The sequence below is a fragment of the Ornithodoros turicata genome, chromosome 4 (genome assembly GCF_037126465.1).
Source record: "Ornithodoros turicata isolate Travis chromosome 4, ASM3712646v1, whole genome shotgun sequence".
NCBI classification, from domain to species: Eukaryota; Metazoa; Arthropoda; class Arachnida; order Ixodida; family Argasidae; genus Ornithodoros; species Ornithodoros turicata.
Window position 1 is genome coordinate 7,814,795 of NC_088204.1, and position 18,941 is coordinate 7,833,735.

Sequence of the window (18,941 nt, forward strand, 5' to 3'; positions counted from 1 at the left end):
GAAAATAAAAGTGGGCCTGTCGGAATTAGGCTTCATGTAGTTGACGGAAAAGCCTGGCTCTCATAAGCCTTGACGCAAAACGACGCATCAAGTGCCGCCACCTTGGCCGGAGGTGACATATTTCATCGTTTTCTGTAGCTTCTGGAATGACAGCAACTTGTACACACCGCGCCTTGCATTTGAATGAAAAACATGTGAATTGCCCCATTGATTTATCCCTGTTCCTGACAGGATCCGATGCTGCAGCCGTGATGAATGAGCCTCTTTACGTGGCCCCGGAATCAGCATAGTGCGTCCTCCGTAAATACCACGCAGGTGCTGTATTGTTATTAAAGCTAGCTGCGCATGCGCCGTGGGCCGGCTTATATCAGATGTTTCAAACATGGCGACGGCTCTCCGGTCGTCCTGTTCTTTTGTGGGTGGAAGTTCCTTTCAAAAAGGCGAAAGACTGCGAAATTTTGATCCGAAACTGTTCGGACATCGACGACCAGAGAGCCTACTGGACATATGTGCAAAAGTTGTGGCGCAGCACATCCCATTTCAACGCATCGAAGAACGTTACAACAGGATACCTGAACCAGTGCAACGGAGGATTATTTATTGGTCGTTCCCGAGGAATGAAAGGGATATTTGCATGTACTCTTCGTTATCAAGTGACTCAAACAATTGTGGTGATTACCAAAAGCTTCCATTTTACCGAGGTTTGAAGCTCTACGAGGCCGGTTGTGTCGATAACGTCTTGCAAGTAGGTGAGTACACAGACTCGCTGACGCCGAACAAAGGCCACTAATGGGCCTTCGCATTATCCTGCTGACTGTGGTAGGTTTCGAGTCGCATCCACAGGCTCGTCTTACTTTCTGAGTGATATTTACAGTGTTTATATTAAATTTCACGACGTGATTCCCACGCAGTTTGGCAATCCCGCATGCCTTTCCGGCTGCGACCGACGCCTGCCTTCCGGACTTGAGCGTTTCGCCCAGGGTGTCGCCGATTTAATTGAACCGTTTCCAGATCACTATTGATCACATTCCCCGACTTTGCTTTATATCTTACACATTTGTACTGTTCTGTCTCGTAGGTTAGCACTGACGCAAACTGAGGGCTGCACCGGGGTGTGTCTGCTCGTTATTGGAAGCTTCCAGGGTGCGGGCCTCTGAAAATTAGTAAACAAACCAATGTGATCGCTTTAACTGCAGAACCTGCACTGAACCTCACCGCTCTTTCGAATGAAAACTATGGGATAGAAGTTCACGAGCGCTTTCCGTACAGGTTTTCGTCGTCGTTTCTTGACAAACGAAGGGGAATATCAGTTTACAGTCGGTTTCATCAGTGATGCGTGCTATCCTGTCGTTTTTATTAATTTATTTGGACAACCTCAAGCGTTAGGCCTAGAGAAAAACAACGTTTTCTATCTCTTGCCTCGTAGATGATGCCCTTTTTTAATGAGTTTGTCCGAGCGAGTATCGGACGCGAGTACTTTGACCAAAAAGCGGATGACGGCCCGCGAGTTTGGAAACGCGTCGATGCCTCATCCGCGAGTCAAGTGTCACTTAGGCCTGGCTCGCTGTGTTCGGCAGAACTCATTAAAATGTAAGCATATCGTCTTGAATCGACGAAAAATGTTCGGAAATACGAATATAGTCCATCTCCGACTACAGTTGATTGAAATAAGAACACAGTTTCTGGAAATGGCAATCAGGGAAAAGGCTTCGGAATAGATTATAGGGTTTGGCACACGCCAGCGAACAGGCTTGCTTCGTCACGCAGTGGGATTTTAATGCCCTCACGCCAAGCAAAAACACAAAGATTTTTCCTCTGAATTTTGTATTATGTAATGTAGCCCAATCGATAGGTGTGTTATGCAGCGTCTCGTGCTTTTAGCGCGGTGTTTGTTCAGGCCGGGTTTACTTTTGGCATCCTATTTATCGTCTGCTAGCTAGAGCGCTTGAAGTGCGCGAGGTGCTGCTTATGATTATTTGCTCGGACGTTGTATAATTTGGCACAATAGCTCGTCGCCGTTGCGTAAGTTTTCTTAGAACTTTTTCTTCTCGTCGGTATTTAAGTTCTTTTTCTCTTTCCTTCTTTTCTTCGTCATAGCTGAGATAGCGGCGTCATTCCAGCAGGCAGCCAGCGGGTGGGAAATAACAGACACGCGCTTGGTTGCTTTCCAGTGCTGGCACCCAGGCCCTGCTACTTATGAGATTTCTTTTTGGCTATGTTTTCATCGGAACTGTTGAGGTGGCTTCTCAGGGTTGGAATGGGCAGTGGGGCTGGCAAGGAAAGGAAACAGTGTGCCAATAGAACAGATAAAAAAGGAAATCAAATAGCAGACGACGTCTGGCAATTTCCCGCGATGTGCTCAAGGGTGAATGTGACAGATTTGATAATGTGACAGTAACAAATATATTTTGTCTCCATGTCATAAATGTTACAGTGGTATTCCGAGGATATTTATTTTGCAAGTAATGTGTTGTATAAATGTTTGACGTGTCGCTTGAATTCCGTACTAGCCATCTTTTGTTCCTGCTATAATTTAAATTATAAGACACATATATACTGTGCGACCCATTAATTCCCCAATATTTCGGGCAGGGGGCCTATATTCGTGGCAACTAAATTATGCGAATTCTGGGTGCTAAAATCCGTGGTCCGAGAGGCTTAGTACAACCAACTGTGAAAGTATAAATTTTGCGACTGCAGCGCAGTTCCGGAAGTGTGAATTCCTCCTCGGAATTTTCGAATTTTCACACGCCCTTCAAATCCGCGACAGTTTATATGTTCGCAAACATTAAATGGTTTTACAGTGTAAAACTCGTGAGTTGATGTTGAATATAATTATTTATCTGATACGTTGTGTGCACTACGTTTTCCACTTTAATCTGATAAATAGTTGGTGTTTGTAGCTGTGTACTAAAACGTTTCAGTGATATAAAATTTAACAAGTTTATTGTTGACATCTGTTTTCACGGGGAACACAACCAAATAAAAATGTTCCGTCAGATATTAACTGTCAGGACTGATAATTTTGTCTTCACTACACGGTCCATTTGTTGTTAGGAAGCTATTTCTTTGTCACAAATAGTTGCATATAATACGTGACCCGTTCTCTTCAGTGAGTTGCATTCTACTGTGACCAACGTCCTGATGTCACATGCAAAATTTCATCCAACAGAGCATCGTAGTTTTTTAGATAAGTAAAGACAAACGAACTGCAGGCTCAGTTTCGGTTTCACGGTGACGTAGTTGACTGACGTCACAAGGCTGTGTGACCGAGATAAAGGCGATTGAGGGCTGTTTTGAGATAAGATAAAATTTAATCAGTGAGTCTTGTCCGTAATTCCTGGCTTGATAGAACACAAACCGGAAGTTACTAACAAAAAAAGTCATTACCTTTAAATGCTATTAAAGTTATCATTGAAAGTTATTTAAAGTCTTGAATGGATATGTATCACAGCCAAATCATCCTGATGATGGAACAAGGCCTGGTTCCGAAACATCGAATATTTTCTCGTTTCTTATGTTGCTGTGCTGGAGTGTATATTTAAAGAATAAATTAACATATCTTAAAGGTCCAGAAATAAAAATGATTTGTCTGGATCCAGATCAAGTCCAGACTAACCAGAGTCATATCCAACATCATTGCAGCACCACTACGTCGTGCTGTCAGCTTTTGTCCATCTGTTGTCTTGAGCCAACATTGTTCTTGCTGCCCTTCCAGGTTTTCACTTAAGTGGCACCGTAACAACGCCAAAGACCCCCAATGTTCCTGGAGCGGGATATCCCGCTGAGCCTGAACGGAAGTACAGGATCTCCATCAGCTTCGACAGGTGGGTAGAGTGGTGGGATACCTGGTGGATGCTCGGTCTGTCGTCATCGCTGCACCTGTAACAGTGGTACTGACTAATGGCATTGTTGAAACAGGTGCAAGATAACATCGGTGACGTGTACGTGTGACACGCATGACATTTTCTGGTGTCAGCATGTCGTTTCCTTGGCCATCTATCGTATCCGGAATGCTGACAGCGTACGTCTTCGAGTTCCCATATCAGGTGAGACAAACTTGGACTACGATTCATGATGTAATTCGAGTATTACTATGTATACTTTCAAGTATACTTTCTTCGCGGGCTCCTTGACAGTGTTTTTCTTTTTTTTCCCTTTTCGACGTATTACTATGCCAAGTGTGAGTTTGGTACTTTCTCCACGTATAGCTTGCTCCAACTTATAGCATGCCGAATCCAACCACAATAGACTATTTCAAGAAATTATCACTTGGGGGAGCTTATTATCACTTGGGGGAGAGAATACGTGTTTGTGCTTCTTTTTCTCTGACCTTGACCGACACCACCTAGATAGATAAAGCCTGCATTGCCTCCTCTCCCTCTTTCAATTAAGAGTCAGAATTCGTCTGCTACTGCAATTCACCGTTCTGCAAATTCAAGAATCCACAAATGATTGCAGGTCACCTGGAACCTCCAAACCTAAATGTTTAGACAAAAAGTGCAAGACTCATTCTAGAAAATCAGTTTTGAGAAAGGTTCAGACCGTTTTGTGCTTTATTTCCAAGTTTTCCCATTTAGTACGCTGGGACGTTCAATCACAATTTGCAGACGACGGTGGTTTGTCTTCGTGGCCACGACTGCTGAAAGCATGTTCACGATTGGCTACGGCCGTTGAAAACACGATCCTGATTGGCTGACTCATAACTGTTACGTCACATCGACAAGCGCGCAGGCTTTCTGTATCCAGGTGGCGTTGCCGTGACGCTTTGTGAACTACGGGTCGAGAGAGGAGAAATCGAAACTGTTCAGAAGCGTTCACTTACTTTCTGGCAACAAAGCTCCCATAGCTCAAAGCAGCTCTATGGTAAAACTGACATTGTAACTTTTCGTTACTCTCATGGTACATGCAGGCAACTATTTCTTACATTGAACTGAATCCTGAGCTCCCTTTTTATCTCCTACAGAAACACTCCTGCAGCTCGACAGGGAGCAGCTGCAGAAGTTGCTGCAGTATCTCATTGCAGAACATCACACCGAAGTGCTGCCCACGGCTCAAAGGCTGGCGGACGAAATCCTGCAGTCGCGGTCTCTCATCAACCGCATTGCAGGTAACCTTTGCGTTGTCAAATGAGCAGCATAAGAGATACACTGGTACTAGTAAGAGTCACATCATCTTTCTTTCTTTTTTGTGTACAGGAGCTCCTGACCCGACGGCGGGTGCGTCTGCGGAAGAAGATCACAGCTGGCACTTGGACGAGGAGCAAGTGAGCGAGCAAGTTCGAGCATACTTGTCTCAAGGGGGATATTACTCGGCCAGCAAGCAGCTCAATGCTCTGTTTTCTAAGGTAATAAACATTTTCACTTAGTGTATATTCAATAGGTAGACCTTTAACTGTTCCTCAGTTTAACACCAAATTGCGTTAGCCGTCTAATGCCACAACCCTGTTTCTCATAGAAGATAGGAATCTCTGGATATATCTTCTACACGTAGGGGATGTTGGAATTTAGTGTGTGTGACACCTATATCAGCTGACTTTTTTAACCTTTTTGGCTAGTATTTTGTAGGGTGCAAGGGTGTCGTAAGATCTTTGGGGGGGTGTTAGGAGTGTGTGTGTGGGTCTGCTGGGAAAATTCCTGTTCACACTGATTTTAAGCTTGATGAGAAACCTTTATGTGTTGTCCATGGCAGCAGAGGCATGTTCCCTTGGTGACACACTCAATCTTTGGTCAGCAGCAGGATCCTGCTCAAATTTTGCCTAAGCTCTTGCCCAAGCATAGCATGCTTACGTACAAAACTTACTAAATGGGACACGTGAGAATACAACTATGTGCATCGCGGACATTCTGAACCACGTGCAGGTGAAAGAGATGCTGCGAGCGAGAGACTCGAATGGAGCACGCATGCTTCGACTCATCACCGAGCAGTTCCTCGCCGATCCGCGGCTCGTCATCTGGAGGGCTCAGGGAACACCCATGACGGACAAGTGCCGTCAACTGTGGGACCAACTAGGTAAATGGACGACAACAAATCACGCGTCTCCCGGTGACTTGTTTAATTAATCGTCGCTTCCCAGCTTATTGATCCGCGAACCATTTTGTTGTTCCGCAACCCCCCATGACGGTTTTGTTCGATTACTTTTCCAGGAACACTATGGGTATGCGTGGTATTGAATCCTCACTGCACGACGGCTGAAAAGCAGCAGTGGAGACAGCTCCTCGAGCGCTGGTCGTCGATGCACATTTGTCCGTTGGAAGACGCGGACTTCCGCCCCAGCGCGAGCGGAAGGCGACCGCTCGTCGTCGACGATAGTTCGTCGGATTCATCCGAGGACGAAGGCGGCGGGAGAGGTGAATACTGGTGTACAGGGACGCGTGAGCTGGAGTCACAACCTCTTCACTCAATTTCAGGTGGTATGCGCAGTCCAGGGCATAGGGCAGTCATGGATCAGAGGAGGCAGCGTTCTCGTCGAGACCGCGGCCCGGCGCCTCCGCAGCCGCGGTCAATCTTCCACCGCGCCCTGGAAGCTTGGCTTCTTTCGTGGGACGACCCCCATCTGCGTTTCATCCTGTCGCACGACGCGTACCCAGAACTGGCTGGTTCCACCGGGCACTTCAACTCTCAGGGCTACCCCTTGTGGCACGGTAAAATGTCACCTCTCGTTAGCGGTCAACACGTTTCTTCTCGTAAGAGCTGCACGACCAACGCATGGAACTCTTTACCACGTGCAGAGACCATTCCTATGGCATGTTCGCGGGTGGAGGCATTGCGTTCTCACGGTTACCAGCAGGAGGCGCTAAGGTTGGCCGTTGCTGTTGTGCGCACGATGAAGAGACAGCAGCGCGAGTGGCAGTGCAGATGGCAGGCGGAGCAGGAGCATCGGGGACCATCTTCCAGGGGTGACCATCATCATCACAGGAAATCACCCATTGCTTCCTCTTCGTCGTCATCTTCGAGTGAGTGACGCTGCAGTTTGAGATATCTTGTTTTCTGGACAACACAGCGCAGATCTGATTGTCACCTTGTCGCATGCAAGGATAAAAGCCTAGGGCATCAAATATCTACGGGGTGTTACTCTATAAAAGCCTATCCCGTGCCAGAACTTTTATTGGGTAACAGCCCGTAACATTCATCTTGATTCTGGCTCATTTTGTCGTGATGACAGGCCGAAACGGTCTACTTTCTTCTTTTCTGACAGGCTTACTAGGCAATTCTGGCCATTCCAACTCGGAGGGCTGGGTGGGACATCCGCTTAACCCGATTGGCTCCCTCTTTGACACCCTCGCCGAGGCTTCCCTTGTGCCTGAGAGCAAACACCTCGAGTACTTTTATGGTGAGCACTGCAGCTCCGGCATTCGTACTCTAAACACGTGCGTATTTACTCAGTAACATATACTCCTTTTGTCCGTCCTTATAGAAACCTTTCCCGGAGCCAATGCGACGGAAGAAAACCCGTCCAGCGCGCAGGGGACTTCGAGTGGAGGAGGCAACCCTAACGGGGGAGGAGGGGGTGGGGGAGGGAACAACAGCAGCAACAACAACAACAACTCGTCCGCAGCAGCCGCTGCTCCGCACGCTTCATCGTCCTCTTCTCACCACCACCCTCACCACAACGGAGCGTCTTCCTCTACGTCGTCTTCGTCTCATCCGCGCGAACGCCCACGTTACCGCCACGTCGCAGTCCCGGGGTCGCGTGACCGCAGCGAGTCTCTCCTCTCATTGGCTGTCGAGGCGGCGCTTATGGGACTTGGCCAGCAGAGAGTCATGCCGCCGGGCCTCTACGCTCAGGTGACTACGGCGACCGGCATCGGTTGATAACGTGTTGGGTTACTTCTACGGGGATGAGGGTTTAAACGTGCGTAGGCATGGTTGCATCCTACAAGTTGCCTGGGTACTTCGCATTCACTAGGGAAGTTACATAGAGGTTCCGCATGCTGTGATTTCAAAACACATTAAAGGGCCACTACAGGTTTTCCCAGCGATTTTAATCCAAGTGCCAGCTAAGTTAATCCACGTGCCATGCAAACTTTATGGGGCATGGATTGATTTAGCTGGCACCTGGATTAAAATCGCCGGGAAAACCTGTAGAGTAAAAAAAGTTATCGTCGTCGGATGAGAGATGCCGCTACGTTGACATCAACAAAAAAGAAGCTGTATTCTCTGGTTTCGTCGTTGGCTATTTATGAGTGACAGAAACATCAATTAACACTTTCCGTCTCCCTCATCTTCTCAAAAAGTGCGACAGTGTGGATGGGCCTCTGTTTGGTCTCCTCTTAGAGATTTCAAATTTCGTAGGAGGGTGTGTGACACCTCCGTTCGCTGTCTCTTAGGCCTTTTGGACCGATGTCTCGCACATTTTATTTAATGCAATTCAGCGCCTATGTGAACTGGTGCACTTTCGTCACTACTTTTAATAGCACATTTGCCGCAAAACGGTATATTTTTAAAGCACGATCCCTTCATTGTGCAGGAGAAAGCTTGCCGTCAGGAGGAACGTCTCATAGCGCGCCTGCGAGACATTGAGCTGGACGGCCTCCTGGTCGGGGTGCTGCGGAAGCAGGCCATGCTTCTGCTCGAGGGAGGGCCTTACAGTGGCCTCGGAAGCGGGGCCCACCCGGAGAGCGTACCCATGCACACCTTCGCTCGCTACCTCTTCGGGGCGCTACTACCCTACGACGGAGACCTCGCGTACAGTGTAGGATTGCGAGCCATGCGGTCAGTACACGTTTCTGGACGATTCTGGTGCGTTTTGTGGACACGAGATGTGACCGGAGTTCGTTCAATCCGTCAGGTTACCCGTCCTGGAAAATCAAGACGAACCCGATGACCCGGTGGCGAGCATGAACGCTCCCGTGGGAAACCCGAGCCGGTACCCGCGTTGGTTCACGCTGGGACATATCGAAGTGCAGCAGTGTGCGCTTGCTTCCACGATGCTTTCCGCTGCCAAAGGTACGTCCCATTTATTCCACCCCTTCTGCCTCGAAAGAGTACTGCGAGTGTGAATTATAAATTTTATAAAAAATTATAAAAATAAAATTATATATATATATATATATATATAATATAAAAATAATAATAATAATAAATTAAATAAATATAGATAATTTTTCTTTTTAAGTTATGAGGGCTGTCTTAAGGATAGATCTGCGAGGTTTCGGGAGTAGGATTTACCTCGATGGCTTCTAATTCAGTCAAACTTATCTATTTTATTCGTTAATTGTTTACTAGTTAAATACTGTGTCAAGAATTGGGAGAAGATTACTAATTAAATATTCAGTCAATTTCACTGATTTCATAAATTTAAGCCAATATTAAAAAAGTTACGCGAAATTTCTTCAGTGTCATCCAAGAGGCAAAAATGGGAAAAGTCCAGTGCTCGCAAGTGAATAAAATAAGTATATTAAAGAGATTGAAACATTCAAATAATTTATTTCACCAAAAACAACCTTTCACGTAGAGTCAGGTTTCCCCATTGCGTTCTCGTTCTTTTCCCTGGCGGCCTGAGTTGATGAGGTTGAAAGCTTGCTTGAAACTCTATGTGAATGCTTGCTTTCGGTAAAATAAATTATTTTAATGTTTCAGTCTCCTTAAATACCTACGTTAAGTGCTATCCACGTAAATGATAAGAATGGTGCACATTCTACGTCAAAAACGGGTGTACCCTACCCTGTGATAACCTGATACGTGCTCACCACAGATGATGTGATGCGTCTGCGGACGGTGATGAAGTCAGCCCAGCGCAACATTCACAGCTCGTCGCAGTTGTTCAAGTTGGCCCAGGACGCCTTCCGCATTGCTGTGCCTCCCGATGGTGGACCCAGGCATTTGGCATTGCTCAATGTCGCTTTTGAATTGGGCCTGCAGGTATGTGCTTGATCGATTGATTGATTTTATTAGAGATGGGACGAATCCAGAATTTTTAAAATCCAAATTCAATCCAAGGAAGGTGCTGCGAATCCACGAATCTTACAAATCTCAAATCCTTCGAATCCTTACCTTAAAAAAAAAAGCTCAAAAACTCGGCTGAAAAGACACTTCTACTGAAACGTGTTTTGAAGCACAGTTTGATATCTTCGTTTAATGAGAAACAAATTTAATAATAATTCACTTTCAGGAGGAAACATGCCTGTGTACTTCTTCCTAAATGTAATTTATTTAACGTGTTGTTCATTGGCCACAGGAAATACATAAACTCTCAAGCCCGAGTTCTTTGTGTAAAACTAAGTTCGCAATTAAGGGCAAAACCACATTACTTTTAAACTTGTGATGAGAGTTCCTGCTCGAATTCTTTCAATTCAGGGCAATGTGAACAAAACGAACACAAGAAAACACTCACCAGCCAACTGGTTGGCCCATGCCTAGATTTTATCAATTGAATGACCAACGAGTTGATCAGCTTTTAAACGGAACGCAGGTGATGCGTGTGACACTATCCTCACTCAACTGGCGGAGGCGTGAAATGGTGCGTTGGCTGGTGACCTGTGCCACAGAGATTGGATTGGAAGCCCTGATTTCCATCATGCAGAAGTGGTACCAGTTCTTCACACCCACCGAGGCCACAGGTGTGTAACCGCTGCTGCAGATTTAAGGCTCCTGTACGTCAATCGTACTGTGTGACCTGGAATTCGAAAGTTATCTCTGTGTTCCTCTCCCCGAGAATGCTTCTCGAAAAATTTTCTTCTCAATTTGTAATTTGTGAATGTTGAAATTTTTGCAGCTATCTAAGAAAGCGTGATTCCTGGATAAAATTGGAAATGCTAGAAACGCAAACTGTGTTCTAATGATGGTTACCGTACTTTCTCGAACCTATGACGACCCCCAACTTCGGGGTACACGATTTTGGAAAACAAAAAAGTTACGGAGATGGGAGGCAGCATAACAGTTGAAACGATGCACAATACCATTTATTCATCACCACGCACTTTCTTCGTCGCTGTCTTCTTTGTCGCTCTCTGCCCACAGCTCGTGCGCTCATTCCGTCAAAGAATTCAACGAACCATACTTTTTAAAAGCGTGCACAAGCGCGTTATGGATGTCGCACAGAGTGTCAACAATCCACTGTGCTGGCGCAATTCTTTACTCTCCCTGTTGTTTCAGCCATCTTCTAATACCCTGTCACACGGGCAGTCTTCAATGATCATTGAAACCAATCGTCATTGAAAGTGCGTGTAGCGCCACCTAGCGTGTAACGTGTCAACCTGTCGGGGAACGTTGAATCCAATACTCTTTGGGAACCTGACACGTCACACACTGGTGTGTCACTACACGCATTTTCAATGGTCATTGGTTTCAATGATCATTGAAGACTGCCCGTGTGACACGGGTATAACATTTACTTCTGATACTTGAAACCACCTTGCCGCTGTTAAATTGTTGGCACATTCAGTGGCGAAAGGGATAACTTTGCGATCAAATGCAGCAGTGACGACGTCATGACAGTATATCCCCATTTGCATTGCTTCGTCTGTTTTGCACTAGCTGGTGCTGACAACCAGAACATGTCGTACCGGTCGCACTGCGCTATTGGCCCAATCCCGTCGCCCACTCCCGCCTCTCGTCTGACCTCATTGTGGTGTGGACAGCGTGGATATTCGAGTCTAAGACTGCCTCCGACATTGGAAAACGGGATTTTGAAGAAAAGAAAAAAAGGTCGTCTTATATTCGAGAAAATAGGGTACATGGAAGAATAAGCAGTTAGATTTGTTGTATATTGTCTGGCATTATGCTATTGCAAGGTGTGTATGTTCCAGTGAGATTCCTGTTTTGGAGGTCTTATCCATCCCGAGCATTTTACATTTTTTGACACTTCAATACATGGCTCATTTGCTCTTGCAACGTTTTCGGTTATGCAATTCACCGTACGCTCGTAAACACTGAGCATTTCCTGTTTGGTTATATATAGAGCCTGAAGTTTTAGGGTTTTACCCGATTCTTCCCCGAATTTGCACCCCGAATTGAAGGTTGCCTCTTTAGGGTGAAACCCCGATTTTTACCAGGCAAATTGCCCTCTCTCGGGTGTCTGTAGGAATGTACCAACTTACTTGTTCTGCAGAAAAATGCAGTTACATCACCGTTTGTACCAAACCGCTACAGTTAGTTTGGATAACTGAGCCCGATTTCTCCCCGATTTTAGCGTAATGGAAGTTTTTCCACCCGAATTCGCACGAATTTAGTGCACACGTTTATTTACCCGATTTTTACCCCCCGAATTTAGAAAAAAATATTTCCCGAAAACTTAAGGCTCTAGTTATATATCACTTATTTTAGTTACCCCGTCACATCGGAAGCCGTATAAATACCGTCTAACGAAACTCGTCTGTTGGTCACCCCTTAGGCCCCGTTGCAACAACCATCATGTCCCACGCCACAATCCTCCGCCTGGCGTTGGACTTTGCCCAGCAGGAAGAGTTGTCATCTTGCGCACGCACCCTGGCCCTGCAGTGTGCTTCGAAAGACCCCCCAAACTGCGCCCTCAACGCGCTCACCCTCTGCGAGGGGGACGCCTACGCCTTTGAGACGGCGCACCAAATCGTTGTCGATGCGGCCGGCTCGGGGGTCATGACCTCCTCCCAACTGTTCACCGTCGCACGCTACATGGAACATCGTGGATATGCCCACCGTGCCTACAAGCTCGCCGTCCTTGCCACCCGCGGAGTACAGCTCGCCTACAACCAGGACGCGCACCCAGCCATCAACGACATCCACTGGGCGTGCGCGCTCGCCCACTCGCTCGGCCGCTCCGAGCTGGCCAGTCTCGTGCCGCTCCTTGTCAAACACGTTCAGTGCGCGACCGTTCTCTCGGACATACTTCGGCGCTGCTCCATGGCGGCGCCGGGGATGGGGACGTTAGACGCGAAACGTCGTTGCGTGAGGGCGCTGTCGCTCGACAAGCCTCCGCTGAGGCCCCTGCTCGAAGCGGCGATCGCGGCATACGTCAACACGACGCACTCTCGGCTGGCGCACATCTCTCCGCGGCACTACGGCGATTTCATCGAGTTTCTGGGCAAGGCGAGGGAGACATTCCTGCTGGCGCAGGACGGACATGCGCAGTTTGCTCAGCTGGTGGACAACATGAAGGCTGCGTACAAGGGGAAGAAGAAGCTGATGTATCTAGTCAAAGAGCGCTTTGGCTGACAGCGGAAGATACGTTCCGCGTAGGACTCTGTGAGGTCCTCCTCCGCGGGACACTGGTGAAAAGCGGTGGCGCCCTCGCCGATCGAGCGGTTTAGAAGACGTGGATTCTCGGGTCTGTTTGGGGGCCTTTAGCGTCTGTCCATCTCGACGTGTATCTCACACACGCCTCGAGAGGATGACGTTCAGAGATTGATGGGTGATTGATTTTTCCGTTTGTGGGTCGAAGGTCTATTTTGCGGTGAGTGTTGTAAGAGTGCAAGTAGGGGAAACACATGTAACAAAATGTTCTTTTGAGAGGTTGGTCCACGAGATGTTTGTTGCACTGCACACTTTTGTGTTGTCGAAATGTTGTCGAATGAACTTTTTTTTTTTTTTTTGTATGCGGCACACAGTGTTGCCTTTGGATCCCCATACCCGTGTTACAGGTTAGTTTCACTGTTTTGTTGAACCACAACTTTCACGAGCACGAGTCGAATTCATAATAATTTAAAACGGCCTAAGTGATGGTGCCAGTTGCATAATTTAAATCAAAACCACCTTTGTCTTGTGCTACTTTAGAAGGCTCACTTTCAGTTAGTGCCAAGACTCTTCATTTCCATTTTGTCCGTGTTGGTGTTGTTCATCTCATTGCGTTGTTTCGTGTTGGTTTCTATAGCGTTGTTGGTCTTGTGCTTTGTTCTTTATGAATTAAGTGACAAAGGAGTCCCCCTTTTTTTTTTTTTTAAGATGACCTCGATCTTTCTGTGATACAGCAGGCATTGAATTTTTTAAGTGTGCGTTGTGTCTCGTTCTGTTGTTGCATACTGAGTTTAGGTTACTGTTGCAAAGTTGACAGTGTGCATATCATTTGTGTTGTGTACTTCGTAAGTTGAAAAACGCTGTACGGCTATCTTGTAGTGCCTCCGATACCACTTCTGAAATGTGTGTCGACACGGTCTACGTTAGTAGTGAAAGTTTTGACTGTGCAGGAAGAACTGAAGACAAGGTTTTTACATGCGCTCAGATATCAGAGGCAGACTTTGTAGCTTCATAAAAGAAGTAAGATAAAATTCGTATGCATGGCAAAGTGCGCATATATTTCGACAAATTCAATTAATTTAAGAAACTTTCAAAATAAAGGTGGCCCTACAGCCCCCTATAGCATGCTTGCAGCTTTGCCGGTTGCCATCAGAAAGATACCATAAACGCCATTTTGTTCACGTGGAACTATTCGCATGCACAAAAAATTCGTGAATTTATGTAGCTGCAAATGGTGATACATACCTTTTACTGTGTTAGAACATTGTGGACGACCTAGCAAAAGTCTGGCAAAAGTAAAAATCTGGAATTACAATACCAGATATGACACTGCTGTATTCATAACTTGTTTCTGAATCATCAGTAATTCCAGTGAAGTGAAACCACTGAAGTCATAGAGGGCCATGAGCAAATTTTCGCAATTTAAGTTGCCACGAATGGTTTATCAATTCAAGCTTGCCCCTGAGGCACGAAAATATAATCCACGCCAAATCTATGACTATTACAGTGTTGCGAAAAAGGTGTTCACCATAAATAATTTACTTTCCGAAGATTCATGAGCTACTTCCTACGAATGCATTTGCACCATAAAACTGTTCACCGTGAGAATTTATTTTGGGTGTTAAAAACTGCAAAAAGAAATCTCCGTGATTGTTAACATAATGTGAGTCTTGTCTGTAATGTTTCAACAGAGTGAACCAGAGTCTTCCACTCTTCTTGCAGAGTTACACCTTGCAATACTGGCGTAAATGACCCTGTACCTTTGGAGGAGCTGTGTAAGTGACGGTGCAACAAACATCTTGCCAAAGGCCCTGGGTGGAAGTGCAAATAGTGGAAACTGATGAGTGTGCCTGTGTGTTTGTATGCAAAAAGGGAAGAGGAAAAAGTGCAGCATCAGTGTACATAGCTCAAAGCACACCATTTTTTTAGCCAAAGACGCCACAGAGACCAATGCTTTTAGAAGAAGATAGAGGTACGGACACACAGCCAGGCAGTGCGGTGCAGGTCTTAGTTTAACCCTCGCTGCTATTGTGATCTCCGGCTAATTTAATAGGGTGCTGACGTAGCTTCTTTTGAGAGTATAGACACTAGAAGAACTGTTTGTTACCCGCTCTTGCCAGTTTGAGTCTGGTTGTACCAGATATAATGTCATACATTTGGTCAGTATTTCCCCGAATTAGTTGATTACCAGTAGCCTACAACTTTACCTCATTAAAATCTACCCTGCCTGTGCAGCGGCAGACTAAAAAAGTACTGCCCACAGGACCTGTCTCTGGCTCGTTAGATAAGCTCGTCAGATAAGCTCTACGCACCACATAATCCTACATAAGGAGATGACCGCTTTCACTTATTGTAAGAAGGAAGCGAGGACAACAAAGTAATATGCTTGACCAGATAAACCTGTGCACCAGATGAATACTTGATGATATCTTGATCTGCATTCTGTTCCAGTCTTTCTCCTAGCCCACATTGATTCTTATCTTGTCAGATGCGGCATCACAACGATGCATGGGAAAAGGAAGGAAAAAAACAAACAAACAAAAATTTGTCAGGGAGCACTTACCTACCCTTCACATAAATGTCACATTTGGTGCCACGAATGGTAATCTTTATCCCTATTATTTTTTGCAAATTCTAGTCGTGCGACAGCCATACCCACCCCTGCCTCGAGATCAAGGTGGGGCCATCGATTTTGCTCAACCCGCCCGTTTAGCTCATCCTCACATTGTCCGGTCCGGTCTACTTGCACGGCCTGGTTGTGTGGTCTGTCCACTAGCTGTACGATCTCTTGGACTTTGCATGGCCCTTTTTACATGTCGCACGTTCAGTTCTGTATCAAAAGCCCTTAGCAGAGTTACCTGGTAGAGGAGTTGTGACAAAAACATATCTGAGGGTGTGGAGCTGAATGCCTCACTGTCCGCATCTGTCACTGCTTTGTAGCAGTTTTGTTTTACTTCTGTATAGTTCAGCCATGAACTATGGGTGGCCGTGTATGCTTTTTGAAAAAGACTACCACTACTTATTTTTCTGCTGCTTGAGAGGTGCGACAGCTCGGTTGATATGGCCACCTAGGTATGCTTGAAGTGTGTCGACAGCTTTCCTAGTGGTGTACACAATAGGCAGGGTTTGTTACCGGAATAGCAGCATTTCTGCTTATATTCCATTCTATCTGATTTGATTTCATTTCACTTAGACACGAGAAGTGCTGTACCCACACTGTTCACTTGTTTAGTTAATTTGTTGAACAGCTTCAGGTCATGGTTTTTCCTCGTAGCACAAAGTTCCAGTTTTGCTTAAATTGTGTATATGATGCGTTCCCATCACATATAAGGATGGCACTTCTGCTTCCAGTTGTAGCATGTAGAAGGAGATGTACCTGTTCCAATTTTGAGCACAAAATTATCATTATCTTATCATTTGCCCAACAGTGTTTGAAAGAAAAACTTTCTCTCATTTCTGCAGCATGGTGAAAACATGGTGTGCATGCACTCAAAACGAATTTAATGAACTGGCATCTTTCGAAACATCTCCTTTCTACTGGTATACATTTGCTGTTACTTTTTCTCTCTCGTACTGAATCCTGTCGCACCTGCGTTTGCTATGTTCCGGTAGCAAACCCTGGTACGTACAAGCGCCCCGCATTGGGAGAGGAGAAACGGCCTCAGAGCCAAGATTTCAGTCAGTGTCATGGGATCTCACTATTTCGATGCCAAAAGGAACGTGGCTTTTTGAAAAAGTGCCGTTTCAGCTGAAACACGCTTTCGAGCCTGTGTTTTTTGGACTGCGTGTGTCGAAAGACAAAAATTGCGGTGGACAAGAATGTCACAATGCAAAAACCTTCAATGCAAGTGTGTAACTCGACGTGTCAGCCTCATTTCATTTTGCCTTGTTTCATTTCATGCAGTGTGTCTATGACGTTGAATTTCTGGGCTGGGTTTCTTTCAGTATTTGCTCACCGCTGTACCTCGTAATTTGACGTCTGCATTTTTTTAGGACAGTGCAGACAATATGCTAAACTTGTCATGCCTACCTCAACGTGTGTGATGCCAAAGAAAAAGAAGTTGAGCTTCCGTAAGACTTTGAGCAGTTGCTGTAATTTGTTTTTCTTTGAGAAAACCCCACGAGCGCTGCCGTACCTTCCTACGGTTATCAGGTTCGGCTCTTTTTTTCTCGTGTTTTTAAGACTTAACTTAAGTAGGTTGAAGAGACTTTTGTGCCTCATGTATTCCAGGGTCTTGAATTCCACAATGGGCATATCATTCCAGTTCTCGTAGCTGTGTGTCCTTTAGATCTTTCATGTTGAACGACAACGAGGTTAAAGTTTTGTTTGAACGCTTCGCAGGTTTCGTGATGTTCTGTAACACGAAAAAGTCTCATGACACAAAATGTTCTCGCGGATGAGCGGCTCTCGTGAAACCTGCGCTGTGACACACAACATACTGTGACACACAGTGATCAGATGATGCAGTAGATGACTCTATTTTTCTTTCATTGACCAAAACGAAGAATGTTCTCTCTTTTTTTTGGTTTCAAGGGCATTGTGCATCTGCATGCTTGTATATGTGTATGAAAGGTTGGTTGGTACTTTGTTATGTTTTTATCGGAAAGTTTTTTTTTTCTTTGTTGTGTTCATATGTATATCTAGCATACATGTTTTTCCTTCCACTGCCTATTTCAAGACATTATCCAAGACTTGTACAGGAAAAAGCAACCAAGAAGGCTATGCAGAAAAAAACATAGATGTCTTCGACAGTGTGTAACCCAACCCATCGAAGCCTGTCAATTGAGCCCTTTTGCGACTGGCTTTGTGACGGACTCTCCAACCTTGTGCAGCATATCCGAGCAATAGGTGCAAAAGTGGGACACCTGCGTGTGCGTGGCTTTATTGTGACCTTTTTTGTGACTGTTCGTCTGTGAGTAAGCGACGGACAGGACTGTTTACAAACCGCTCGACATTGGATACACCTGGACTCGTGGATCTAGCCAATATTTTGTGTTGCTCCATTATTTATTCAAATATTATTTAAGGTGTTACCATCGAGTGGCATGTACAAGCATGGAGTGATGGAAACTTGGAAATAAAATGAGCTGAAATATGCCGTGCAGGTAAAAGCGTGCCATTATAAGCAGCTATGAGTGAGCATGTGATGGGGCCACGTCGAAGTGAGATGTATGGGGTGATCAGAGCTCAATTTGCAAAATAACCAATTCCAAGTTATATTTCAGGCAGTTCACTCTTCAATGTGGAAAGAGTGGTTGAATTGTAGTGTGCTGGTAAATCCAAGAAGAAAATATGTCCGTAAATGTGGCTTCCTTGCAATCCCCAAAGAAGGATGGGCACAAAAGATATATGCATGGTTTATATGGATATGAATTATACGGAAAACGGATAGTCTCTGGAACTTTAAAAAGTTATTCTCAGTTCAGGACGGTCGTTTTTCCCAACTATTTCATTGTTCTCGAAAAAATGCTCAAAGTATAGGATAGGGCGGCACATTTACCAGATGCCTTTTTATAGCAGACGACATTTAGTGGTATATAGCTTCGAAAGAAGTTAAAGTAAAACGATAAGAATGTCGAGTTTTTCGAACATTGGTTTCCACAATGAGCGTGTTTATATTAACTGAAATAGCCAATCGGCAGCCGTAGATACAACATACAAACGACCGCCACACTCGCTATTTCGGTAACAGACGGCGCGTTAGTAAGAGCCACTGCCGCGTCCCGCGTAGAGGCGCTTTGATCGCTTTCCGAAATTGGTGCTCTCGGTTGTGTTTCAGGGTGTGTGT

General features: G+C 45.6%; 1 protein-coding gene and 1 long non-coding RNA gene across 3 annotated transcripts; one reads left to right on the top strand and one right to left on the bottom strand.

Moving 5' to 3' along the window:
- The first annotated feature begins 352 nt into the window (after window positions 1-352).
- Window positions 353-18,251, top strand: LOC135390902 (zinc finger SWIM domain-containing protein 5-like). Of its 2 annotated transcripts, XM_064620875.1 has the most exons (16): window positions 353-749; window positions 3,719-3,827; window positions 3,922-4,049; window positions 4,967-5,110; window positions 5,199-5,347; window positions 5,862-6,012; window positions 6,147-6,350; window positions 6,411-6,644; window positions 6,732-6,956; window positions 7,199-7,333; window positions 7,418-7,788; window positions 8,471-8,715; window positions 8,792-8,949; window positions 9,698-9,864; window positions 10,415-10,562; window positions 12,335-18,251. In XM_064620875.1, exons 1-16 carry the CDS (start codon window positions 383-385, stop codon window positions 13,132-13,134), a joined length of 3,735 nt encoding a protein of 1,244 aa, XP_064476945.1. In that variant the 5' UTR covers window positions 353-382; the 3' UTR covers window positions 13,135-18,251. The 2 variants fall into 2 exon arrangements, with proteins under 2 accessions (XP_064476945.1, XP_064476944.1); XM_064620874.1 differs by having other exon boundaries at window positions 6,147-6,644.
- LOC135390903 (uncharacterized) lies at window positions 578-1,278 on the bottom strand. Its single transcript, XR_010421834.1, has 2 exons — window positions 1,216-1,278; window positions 578-1,153 (listed from the first exon to the last, which is right to left on the bottom strand). It is a non-coding gene; the product is annotated as an uncharacterized LOC135390903 (long non-coding RNA).
- Window positions 18,252-18,941: the final 690 nt, after the last annotated feature.

Bases quoted from the DNA above. Each gene is read 5' to 3' on its own strand.
- LOC135390902 (XM_064620874.1), top strand. From the start codon at position 383: ATGGCGACGGCTCTCCGGTCGTCCTGTTCTTTTGTGGGTGGAAGTTCC. The intron at 5,348-5,861 runs GTAATAAACATT...AACCACGTGCAG, and splicing joins TCAATGCTCTGTTTTCTAAG to GTGAAAGAGATGCTGCGAGC. The intron at 7,789-8,470 runs GTGACTACGGCG...TTCATTGTGCAG, and splicing joins CGCCGGGCCTCTACGCTCAG to GAGAAAGCTTGCCGTCAGGA.